The 12,529-nt window shown below is 44.3% G+C and overlaps 1 protein-coding gene across 1 annotated transcript in view; it reads left to right on the top strand.

Annotated features, from left to right (window-relative positions):
- Nucleotides 1–12,529, top strand: part of LOC140198396 (contactin-associated protein-like 5) — a 1,159,251-nt gene that overhangs the window by 1,031,230 nt on the left and 115,492 nt on the right. Inside the window, exon 19 of the mRNA XM_072259489.1 lies at nt 3,420–3,644. Within this exon, the coding sequence (XP_072115590.1) occupies nt 3,420–3,644 (225 nt within the window). The remainder of the gene's footprint in view (nt 1–3,419; nt 3,645–12,529) is intronic.

Raw genomic sequence — 12,529 nt, 5'->3', positions numbered from 1 at the left:
TGGGTGCCCCCCTTCTCTCCCACAGTCCAAAGTCTTCTGATGTGGGGGTATGGATTAAATGCTCTCTGATGCAGCTTCTTGTCATGTATTGGATTCTGTCTGAGGCCCTTCACCATTGAACACGTCAATATGGAATGTTGTCGCAAGAAAGCACCATTCATCAGGGACCTCCACCAACCAGGTCATGCGCTCTTCTCACTGCTACCATCAGGAAGGAGGTACAGGAACCTTAGAACCCACACCACCAGATTCAAGAACAATTATTATGCCTCAGTCATCAGGCTCTTGAGGCAGAGGGGATAACTTCTTGTACAATATCCTCACATTCAAACTCATCAGGATCTTACACTTTATTGTTCACCTGCACTGCTTTTTCTTTGTAGATTTTACACTTTATTCTGCATTGTTATTGTTTTCCTTCATTCTACCTCAATGAACTGTATAGTGATATGGACTATAAATAGAATGGAAGACAAGCTTTTCACTGTATCTTTGAACATGACAATAATAAACTAATTCCGATCACCTAAGACTCCTTTTTTATTACTTCCTTTCTCCTTCGTGTACTGCCCATCTCCCCTCTAAGTCTTGATGCAGCATTCCAACCCAAAACATTGTCAATTGCATTTTTCCCACAGATGCTGCTTAACACGTTGAATTCCTCCAGCAGATTGCTTGTTGATCCAGATTCCAGCATCTGCAATCTTTTGTGATCCCAATAACACAATAATATTTGATATAACTCCTATGCTTTTGTATTTCTATCATTATCTACAGAGAATATGATTAGACCTGTATTACAGGTAAATAAAACCTGGATGCACTTTGCATCTGACCCCTCAGATTTACAACAGGGATGGCTGGCATTTTAAGCATTTGAATGGGGTTGTATGAATAGGGTGAAATGAAATGAATTGCTGCCTTTAGCTGAAACAAAAGGATAGATCAGTGTTTCTTGTCATCTTTGTGTTAATTGTCACTTGAAGGTGTTTATAAATTAATTTATTTCATCAGAGCTTTGCTCCATCTGCCACAAAAGGCAGGGTTTTGTAATGGCCAGCATTTCAATTCGGCTCCCCATTCCCATTCAAACATATTGCTCCATAACCTCCTCCTCTGCCACATTGAGGGCACACTCAGACAGGAGGAGTGACACCTCATATTCCATCTGGGTAGCCTCCAACTCTATGGCATGAACATTGATTTCTTTCTTTCTTTTCTTTTCAAATCTTTTTTATTATCATTATTCAAAATTAACAAGAGTACATCAAAGTAGGCAACACTTACAATGTCTCAAGAAAAAAAACATTGTTTTAAAGATTGAAAAAATTTTGGTGACAAAAAAAGAGGGAAAAAAACCTACTAAAGCAAAGAAAAGTGAGAAAAAAAAACCATTAGATGTTCAACCCCGGAGCCATGCGAACATTGATATCTCTAACCTCCAATAATTACTCCTCCTCCCATATCTTTCTTTTTCCATTCCTTATAGAAACCTAGAAAAACTACAGCACAGAAACAGGCCCTTTGGCCTTTCTTGGCTGTGCCGAACCATTTTCTGCCTAGTCCCGCTGACCTGCATATGGACCATATCCCTCCATACACCTCCCATCCATGTATCTGTCCAATTTATTCTTAAATGTTAAAAAAGAACCCGCATTTACCACCTCGTCTGGCAGCTCATTCCATACTCTCACCACTCTCTGTGTGAAGAAGCCCCCGCTAATGTTCCCTTTAAACTTTTCCCCCCTCATCCTTAACCCATGTCCTCTGGTTTTCTTCTCCCTTTGCCTCAATGGAAAAAGCCTGCTTGCATTCACTCTATCTATACCCATCATAATTTTATATACCTCTATCAAATCTCCCCTCATTCTTCTACGCTTCAGGGAATAAAGTCCCAACCTATTCAACCTTTCTCTGTAACTGAGTTTCTCAAGTCCCGGCAACATCCTTGTAAACCTTCTCTGCACTCTTTCAACCTTATTTATATCCTTCCTGTAATTTGGTGACCAAAACTGAACACTCCAGATTCAGCCTCACCAATGCCTTATACAACCTCATCATAACATTCTAGCTCTTATATTCAATACTTTAATTAATAAAGGCCAATGTACCAAAAGGTCTCTTTACGACCCTATCTACCTGTGATGCCACTTTTAGGGAATTTTGTATCTGTATTCCCAGATCCCTCTGTTCCACTGCACTACTCAGTGCCTTACCATTAACCCTGTATGTTCTACCTTGGTTTGTCCTTCCAACGTGCAATACCTCACACTTGTCTGTATTAAACTCCATCTACCATTTTTCAGCCCATTTTTCCAGCTGGTCCAAGTCCCTCTGCAGGCTCTGAAAACCTTCCTCACTGTCTACTACACCTCCAATCTTTGTATCATCAGCAAATTTGCTGATCCAGTTTACCACATTATCATCCAGATCATTGATATAAATGACAAATAACAATGGACCCAGCACTGATCCCTGTGGCACACCACTAGTCACAGGCCTCCACTCGGAGAAGCGATTCTCTACTACCACTCTTTGTCTTCTTCCATTGAGCCAATGTCCAATCCAATTTACCACCTCTCCATGTATACCTAGCCACTGAATTTTCCTAACTAACCTCCCACGCGGGACCTTCTCAAAGGCCTTACTGAAATCCATGTAGACAATATCCATTGCCTTCCCTTCATCTACTTTCCTGGTAACCTCCTCGAAAAACTCCAATAGATTGGTCAAACATGACCTACCATGCACAAAGCCATGTTGACTCTCCCTAATAAGTCCCTGTCTATCCAAATGCTTGTAGATTCTGTCTCTTAGTACTCTCTCCAATAACTTACCCACTATCGACGTCAAACTTACCAGCCTATGATTTCCTGGATTACTTTTCGATGCTTTTTTAAACAACGGAACAACGTGAGCCACTCTCCAATCCTCCGGCACCATTATTTTGGCTTCTTTTTTTACCCCTTCTCTTCTCACCTGCCCTTCAGCTCCCTCTGGTGCTTCTCCTTTTCCCATGGTCCTCTATTAACTCGTATCAAATTCCTTCTTTTTCAACCCTTTACATTTTCCACTTATTGCCTCCCAGCTTCTTATTTCATACACCCTCCCCACCAACTCATCCCACACATTGCTCACCTGCTTGCTTGTATTCCTTCCCCTCCCCCCCCTTCTTATTCTGGCTTCTTCCCCCTTCCTCTCCAACCATCATGAAGGGTCTTGGCCCAAAACGTCCATTGCTTATTCCTCTCCATAGAAGCTGCCTGTCTTGCTGAGTCAGTCCAGAACTTTGTGTGTGTTTCTCAAAGTTCCCAGCATCTGTATAATCTCTTGTTTTCCCTCTTGTATTTACTGAATTCCTTCTGATCATGAATGGCCTTTAAATGTCTGTTGACGCTGCTTCCTCTTCCTTTTCTCAGAGGTTTCTGCCCTCCTGGAAGCTGGGACGTCAGTGATCTACAACTTCCATGAATCGTATGGAATTACTCGGAATACTAGCACCCATCTGTCTGCCATCTACTCTGATCTGACTCTTTCAAGGGAGAACATTGCTTTCAGCTTCCGGACAACACACATCCCCAGCGTACTGCTTTACGTGGACTCCTACTATCAGGAATATATGGCAGTGGTTCTGTCCAGTAATGGTAGGTAATAACACTGAAAAAACTCTCCATTTGGTTATGTCAGTCATCAAGTGACAGAAATATATTTGTTGCTTCCTTAAACAAACTTGTTTTTGATTAATGTGCTGATGTACTTTATTACCCGTAACACTCGTACTTTATTAGTTGACACATTGAGTTTAGAAGCCAAGAAATTATGTTCTAGCTTTATAAAGCTCTGTTAGGCTGCATCTGAAATATTGTATGCAGGTCTGGTCGCCCATTATAGGTAGGATGTCGTGGTTTTAGAGGGAGTGCAGAAGAGGGTTACCGGGTTGATGCCTGAATTAGAGGGCCTTTGCTATAATGAGAGGTTAGACAAACTTGTTTCCTCTGGAGCAGTGGAAGCTGAGGGGAGATCTGATAGTTCATAAGAATATGACAGTGTCACAATGGCGACGGCTTTGGGAGCAAGGGTGGACCCAAATGAAAGACACATCTTGCGAGGTTACTTAGGTTTAGTTTATTGTACGATACCAGGAGAGCAAGACAGAAGCAGGAATAGCGAACAGGATAAGGACTTAGGACTACGACTAGGCTAGGACCAAGGGTCTGTGCTTGGACTCGGAATCGGCTCCCAGAACTAGAGACATGAAGAGGCTAGGGTATGGACTCCGAGCCTGAGACTGGGCAAGGACCCAGTACCTGGGTCCTTCTTCAGGCTCGGACCCCAGAACCAGGCATGGACATGACATGGGCTAGGGAGAGGAGGAACATGGAAAACAGAGCCTCGGTCTCGGGAGAGCAGGTACATGGAACCTTGGACATATACACAGAACAGAGAGCCAGGACCCCCCTCCTTGGGTACAGGACATAGGGCCGGGACTCATGACCCTCCGCGGGGCAACAGCAAGACGGCCTGAATTACCCCACAGAGGCGAGGACAAGACACGACAAGACATAACCCCCCACGGGGCAACGGCAAGATGGCCTGACTTACCCCACGGAGGCAAGGACAAGACAAGACAAGACACGACTCCCCGCGGGGCAACGGCAAGACGGCCTGACTTACCCCACGGGGGCGAGGACAGGACAAGAGATGACTCCCCGTGGGGCAACGGCAAGACGGCCAGACTTACGCTCACGGAGGTGAGGACAAGACAAGACAAGGCTAACACGAATGAATACCAGACAATACCTGTCTAGCTCCGGTGATGGAACTAGACTGAAGTGCAGGCGAGGGCTAGAGGCGAGGGGGGCAGAGAAAGGATTCAGACAAGGGGGTAGGACAGGAATCACAGGCCGCCAGGGCCGGGACTTGACATGGTACTTGAAAGCCGCCAGGGCAAGGACTTGACATGGTACTTGAATGCCGCCAGGGCCAGGACGTGGACGTGGTACTTGAACGCTGCCAGGGCAAGGACGTGGATGTGCTACTTAGATGCCGCCGGAGCCAGGACGCGGATGTGCTACTCGGATGCCGCCGGAGCCAGGAAGTGGACGTGGTACTTGGATGCCGCCGGAGCCAGGACGTGGACATGCTACTTGGATGCCGGCGGAGCCAGGAAGTGGATGTGCTACTTGGATGCCGCCGGAGCCAGGACGTGGACGTGGTACTTGGATGCCGCCGGAGCCAGGACGTGGACGTGGTACTTGGATGCCGCCGGAGCCAGGACGTGGATGTGGTACTTGGATGCCGCCGGAGCCGGTACGTGGACGTGGAACTTGGATGCCGCCGGAGCCAGGACGTGGACATGCTACTTGGATGCCGCCGGAGCCAGGACGTGGACGTGGTACTTGGATGCCGCCGGAGCCAGGATGTGGTGCTTGGAGCCTCCGAGTAGTGGCGAGCTCTCAACTCGACCCGGGAACAGTAGACAGTGGTTCTTGATTCCCTCCGGCGGGTTAATGGACAGATCCACCTCGGTGAGGAAACTTTGCAGGCTCACTTCGGCGAGGTAACTGGACAGAGTTGCTCCGGTGAGGAAAGGCGAATTACTGGCACTCGCTTCGGGCGGAGACAAGGCTTGCTCCAGCCAGATGACACTGGCACGCCGTGACTTTGCAGATGCTCCTGCACCGAACAGCTGAAAGCCGGAGACTATAAACTACCGGTTCAGCCGAGTGTTAATTGCCTCTAATCACCAAGGTTGAGGGACACGGGAAACAGGGAATCAATGGTCCAGATCGTAACATAAACAAGGTAAATTTAAAGGGACCCCGATCCGGACCATGACAGACAGACATAGATAGAATAGACAAACAGTACCTTGTTCCCAGGGTTGAAATGTCTTATACTAGAGGGCTTGCATTTAAGGTGGGAGGGGGTCATTTCAAAGGAGAGGTGAGGGGCAAGTATTTATAAACAGAGGTCATGGAATGTGCTGCTTGGAGTGGTGGTAGAGGCACTTTGAATAAACATTTCGATAGGCACATGAATGTGAGGAAGGAATTGGACATTGCATAGGGAGAAGAGATTAGTTCAGTTGGCCATTTAATAACTAATTTAATTGGTTTGGCACAACACTCTGGGCCAAAGGGCCTGTTCCTCTGCTGTAGTTCTATGTTCCAACATAGAAAGAGACCATTCAGCCATCAGGCTATGCTGTCTCACAGCACAGCAATTCTCTCAGGGCTATTCTCCCTTTTATTTTCCTCTAGTCACACAACTTACTCTCTCACACACTTATCCGTTCCCTTTAAATGCTTTTGCCACATCCACAGTTCGATACAAGAAGATGTGCCCCATGGCTATACTTCATTTGGAGTTTAAGGAAATTTGGTATGTCACCAAGGTTGGTAACTTCGTACTGATGAAGCATGGAGACCAATCGATCTGATTACACCATCGCCTGGTATGAAGACTCAGAAGCACAGAATCACAAGAGGCTTTAGAGGCTTGTAGACTCACTCAGTTCCTTCTTGGACATTTGCTTCCTCACCATTGAGTATACCTTCAAAAGGAGATGCCCCAAGGATGCAGCATCTATCATGAATGACCCTCACCATCCAGGACATGCCATCTTCTCATTACAATCGTCAGGGAGGAAATATGGTGGGGGGGTCTAAAGATGCACACATAGCATTTTAGGAACAGTTTTTCCTCTCTACCATCACATTCCTGAACAGCCCATGAACCTATGAAAACTACCTCACTATTTTCCTCTCTTTTGCACTATTTATTTATTTTTCATATATTCTCATTTTAATTTATAGTAATTCTTATGTAATGCAGTGTACTGCTGCCACAAAACAAAAATATTTCATGACATACTGTATGTTAGTGATAATCAACCTGATTCTGATTTGAGGAAATTTGCTGTAGCCGGTTAGCTGTTGAAACACATCTGTGGATAGCAGAAGGAAGCTGCCGCACCTGGAAACGGGGAATGTACAGACTCCATGCAACCAAATCAGGACCATATGTAGGTCAAAGGGCAAAGTTCAAAGTAAATTTATTATCAAAGTACAAATATGTCATCATATACCACCTTGATATTCATTTTCATGCAGGCATTCACAATAAATACAAGAAACACAATAGAATTGTTGAAGGCTTTCTGCGAAGGCTGAGAAAAGTCCACCTCCCACCCCCCCAGCCTCACCACATTCTACAGAGGTTGTATTGAGAGCATCCAGAGCAGCTGCATCACTGCCTGGTTCGGAAATTGCACAATCTCAGATCGCAAGACCCTGTAGCGGATAGTGAGGTCAGCTGAGAAGATCTTCGGGGTCTTTCTTCCTGCCACTACAGACATTTACACCACACATTGCATCCGTAAAGCCAGCAGCATTATGAAGGACCCTATGCACCCCTCATATAAACTCTTCTCCCTCATGCCATCTGGCAAAAGGCACTGAAGCATTTAGGCTCTCATGACCAGACTATGTAACAGTTTCTTCCCCCAAGCCATCAGACTCCTCAACACCCAGAGCCTGGACTGACACCAACCTACTGCCCTCTACTGTGCCTATTGTCTTGTTTATTATTTATTGTAATGCCTGCACTGTTTTGTGCACTTTTTTCAGTCCTGGGTAAGTCTGTAGTCTAGTGTAGTTTTTGTATTGTTTCATGTAGCACCATGGTCCTGAAAAATGTTGTCTTATTTTTACTGTGTACTGTACCAGCAGTTATGGTCGAAATAACAATAAAAAGTGACGACTTGACTTGAAGGACACATTCAAAAGGACTGACAGACAATGTATAAAAGACAGCACACTGTGCAAATCTAAACAGCAAAAAAGAAATAATATTGATAATAATAAATACATAAATAAGCAATAAATATTGAGAACATGTCATGAGAAGTCCTTGAAAATGAGCTCATAGTTTGGTGATAGGTTGAGTGAAGTGAAGTGTAATTATCCCTTCTGGTTCAAAAGTTAGATATGGCCCTTGTGGCTACGGGGGTCAGGGGGTATGGAGGGAAGGCTGGGGCGGGGTTCTGAGTTGGATGATCAGCCATGATCATAATAAATGGCGGTGCAGGCTCGAAGGGCCGAATGGCCTACTCCTGCACCTATTTTCTATGTATGTTTCTATGTAAAAGCCTGATGGTTGAGGGTTTTTCACTGTTCCTGAACCTGATGGTGTGGATCCTGAGGCTCCTGTACCGCCTTCCTGATAGCAGCAGTGAGAAGAGAGCATGGCCTGGATGGTGGAGGTCCTTGATGACGGATACTGCTTTCCTGTGGCAGCACTCCTTGTAGATGTTCTCAATGGTAGGGAGGGCTTTACTACTCTGTTGTGAAATCACTTAATTATTTCCACTTCCACTGGCTCTAACATTGTCACTAAATATAAGCAAGGGCTGCAAAACTCAGTTAGCCAGGCAGAATCCACAGTGAGGGGTAAAGATTCAGACTGATAGGTGCCAAGTTGAAAGCCTTTTTGACAGCCAAATATTGTAGCACTGTAACGTAACAGTTTGTGTAATGCTTCACAGTGCCAGCATAAAAGTTGGTGCCAGTTGGGGTGTTTTGAGTTTCTCAGAAACTGCTGACCTCCTGGGATTTTCATGCACAACAGTCTTTAGGGTTTACAGAGAAAAATAAGAAAAGCCAAAACAGAAGTCCAGTGAGTGGCAGTTCTGTGGGTGAAAACACTTTGTTAATGAGAGAGGTTAGAGGAGAATGGCCAGACTGATTCAAGCTGACAGTAACTCAGATAACCATGCATTACAACAGTGATGTGCAGAAGAGCGTCTCTGAATGCACAACACATACCACGAAGTGGATGGGCTACAGAAGCAAACGACCACACAGGATTCCACTCATTTACCTAATGAGGTGGCCACTGAGAGTAGTATTTTACTACTTGTGCATAACAATGTCCATTTGTATTCATACTGATCGCGGCTAATGATTGCTTTTCCTTCGTTGCTGACAGATTCTTCCAAGACCCCATTTCTCCATTATTTTACCAAGTACCTTTTTGGGAAGCTTTATTTGCAAGTGGGTGGATAGTACGATGTGTTGGAACACAGTATTTTGATTGAAACTAGATCAGACTTTAAGAATGAACAAATTGCCTTGAGCCTTTTTAAAGTGCTTGCAGTGAAATCAGCGTGAAGGAATTTCAATCTAGTTCCTGGTGAGTGTGTTGATGTGTCCATAATTGGACACTAATTGGAACCAAATTAATATCCTCATGGAACGCATAAAATATCAAGTGAGATTACCCACAGGATATATTCTTTGTCTTTGATTCCCCCTAATGAAAAAATGTGTAATAAACCCATGACTGCAACGATGATATGCATATATTAAATTATTTTTCTCAAATAACTGTTTATATATAAAGTCAGGCAAATAGCTAAGTGTTTACAAAATCTATATCCTCAATCAGCAACTCTAATTTTAACTAAACATGAAGCTGTTTCTTTTCTAATCCTCTCAACGACACTACAAAATAAATTAGGCTTAACAATTTGACAGCATGCACTTCTGATAACAATAAACTCAATTAATTGCTTCTACAACACCCGACCATATATAATAAACCTTTCTCTAGCACTGAAGAGTTACGCCAACTATATATTAGTGTGATGCAGTAAATCACATGCAAATTTCGATATCATTTGTCTCTCAAACTTGACAAATCTCAGTTCTCATTAACAAAGGCAATAGATGTAAATACATATTAGATCAATACAGCACAGTACAAGCCTTTCAGCCTTTGATGTTCTGCCAGCCTTTAACCCTGTCCAAGATTACTCTGACCCTTCCCTCTCACATAGCCCTTCATTTTCCTATCATCTCAGTACCTATCTAAAAGTTTCTTAAATGTTCCTGCCTCTAGCACTATCCCTGGCAGCACAGTCCACGTAATAGTGCAGAACAGTACAGCACAAGATCAAACCCTTCAGCTCATAATGTGTGTCAAAACTAATTAAACTAGTCATTAAATGCCTAACTAATCAAATCCCTTCTGCCTACACGTGGCCAATATCTCTCTATTCTGTGCATATTTGTGTGTTTATTTAATAGACTCTTTAACATCTCGTGTAATGTTTTACAAATTCTCAAGTACCGTAAATCTAATAAAAGTATTCATGCATACATAGAACATAGAACATTCGAGCACAGTATAGGCCCTTCGGCCCACAATGTTTTGCCAACCTTTTCAACTACTCTTAGGATCAGTCAAACCATTCCCTCCCCTATAATCCTCCATTTTTTCTTTCCTTATGTGCCTTCCTCAAAGTCTCTTGAATATCCCTAATGTATGGGCCCCTACTCCACCACCCCTGGCAGGGCGTTCCACACAACTACTGCCCTAATTGTAAAATAAAACCTACCTCTGACATCCCTCCAATCACCTTAAAATGATGCCCTCTCCAGATAGCCACTGCTGCCTTGAAATGAAGGCGCTGGCTCCTTACCCTATCTATGTCTCTGATCATCTTGTACACCTCTATCAAGTCACCTCTCATCCTCCTTTGCTCCGAACAGAAAAGCCCAAGCTTGCTCAGCCTTTCCTCCGAAGACACACTCTCCCATCCAGGCAGTATTCTGTTAAAACTTCATAAGATATAGGAGCAGAATTAGGCCATTTGGCCCAACAAGTCTGCTGTGCTATTTCATCATGGCTGATCCATTTTCCCTCTCAGCCCTGATCTCCTGCCTTCTCCCCATATCCCTTCATGCCCTGACCAATCCAGAATCTATCAACCTCCAGCTTAAACTTACCTAAAGACTTGGCCTCCACAGCTGCCTGAGGCAACAAGTTCCACAAACTCACCACTCTCATCTCTCTTTTAAATGGACATCCCTCTACTCTGAGGCTGTCCCCTCCCACTATAGGAAACATCCTCTCCACATGCACTCCATCGAGGCCTTTCAACATTCGAGAGTTTTCAATGTGGTCACCTCTCATCTTTCTTCTGCACCCTCTCTAAAGCTCCCTCATCCAGTGAGGCAACCAGAACTGCGCACAATGTTCCAAGTTTGCGGAAGGGGAAAGTTGTGCCCCGCCCCCCAAGCCTCACTTAATGCTTTATATTTTGCATCCCCTGCCCTGACACACACAGCCTTCACTATAGTTTGTCATGGACAATGGGACTTCCTTTTCCTCCACTGAGCCTTTCGAAATGATGAGGTCATTGCTGTTGCCCTTCCCCTCTGAAAGGTTCCCCAGTCCACAGTGCTGTAGCTCAGCCATCACAGTCCTCAGCTTCTCTTGCCACATCTTGGCCAATGAATTAAGACGACATTGGAGCAGCCAACACTGAGGTAATGTTGAATGTGGTACCTTCAGGTTCTGTAAAACCACTTCTGCACTGAAGCACAATCTTGCCTGAATGCAGGGAGCTCACAATGAATCTGGTTTTAGCAGCTGTCCGAACAGTGAGACCTTGTGGACATTGAGGCCTTGTTCAGCTTCCTGCCAGAGCAGCAGCATGTAAACTGATAAAACGACCCTGACCCTGAGCCGTGAGGTTAGAAAGCACAGAAATAGGCCCGGTTCAGCCCAGCTGGCTCATGCCAAGGCAGCCCCATTTGCTCACATTTGGCCTATTTTCCTTAAAGCCTTTACTATCCCTGTTTTTTTAAGGTTAATAGGACACTGTAAATTGCCCCTAACTACAAATGAGAGTTAGAATCGTGTTGGGGTGAAGAGAATGGGGGGTGAATAAAATGAGATTGATATGAATGGGAATGCTGGTAGTTTTCATTGATTCTATTGTGTTCTTTGTATCTACTCTGAATGCCTGAAAGAAAATTAAGCTCTTGGTAGTATATATGGTGATGTACAGTATATGTACTTTGAGAGTAAATTTACTTTGAACTTCGAAAGTGACTCGGTGGGTTTGGTAAATCAGCCCATTTTGAGCTATCCTCCTTCCATCTTCCCTGTGCATTTGGAAATGTCAATCCTGCATCATCTAAATAAAGCTGAAAGCCCACTTCAAAAACTATTAAAGATGCTCCAACTAGTCAGTAAAAGCAGGATCACTCTCTCCACCATCCGTCATTCATGAAGTCTCTCACTGTACATCCATCACTCCAGGACAACGTGCATCCGTCTGTTACTCTGACCCTTTTGATTATGTGCCTTAAATTAAAACTTGTTCTTTCTATCCCTTCATAACCTCCTCTAATATTTGTGTCCACACATCTCCCTTTTACTGTGAAAAGCTGCTTATAAAGGATATCTGTATGATCCCCTTAGTATTGATCACCAAGCTTCTAAAACCTGGACTCTGTACTTTACAACTGAACCTTGACTTCATCAGGAAGCTGCAGTCAATACAGGTCAGTACTAACATTTCCTCTTTGCACAGGCACACTTCAAAGGTACGTGGTTAGCCTTTCTCTCTACACTCATGACTGTGTGGCTAAACACAGCTCAAATGCCATCTATAAATTTGCTGATGACGACTGATGTTGGCAAAGTCTCAGATGGCAATGAGGAAATGTGCATG

Source organism: Mobula birostris, chromosome 5 (assembly GCF_030028105.1).
Source record: "Mobula birostris isolate sMobBir1 chromosome 5, sMobBir1.hap1, whole genome shotgun sequence".
NCBI classification, from domain to species: Eukaryota; Metazoa; Chordata; class Chondrichthyes; order Myliobatiformes; family Myliobatidae; genus Mobula; species Mobula birostris.
This window is presented reverse-complemented; position numbering and strand designations above follow the sequence as displayed.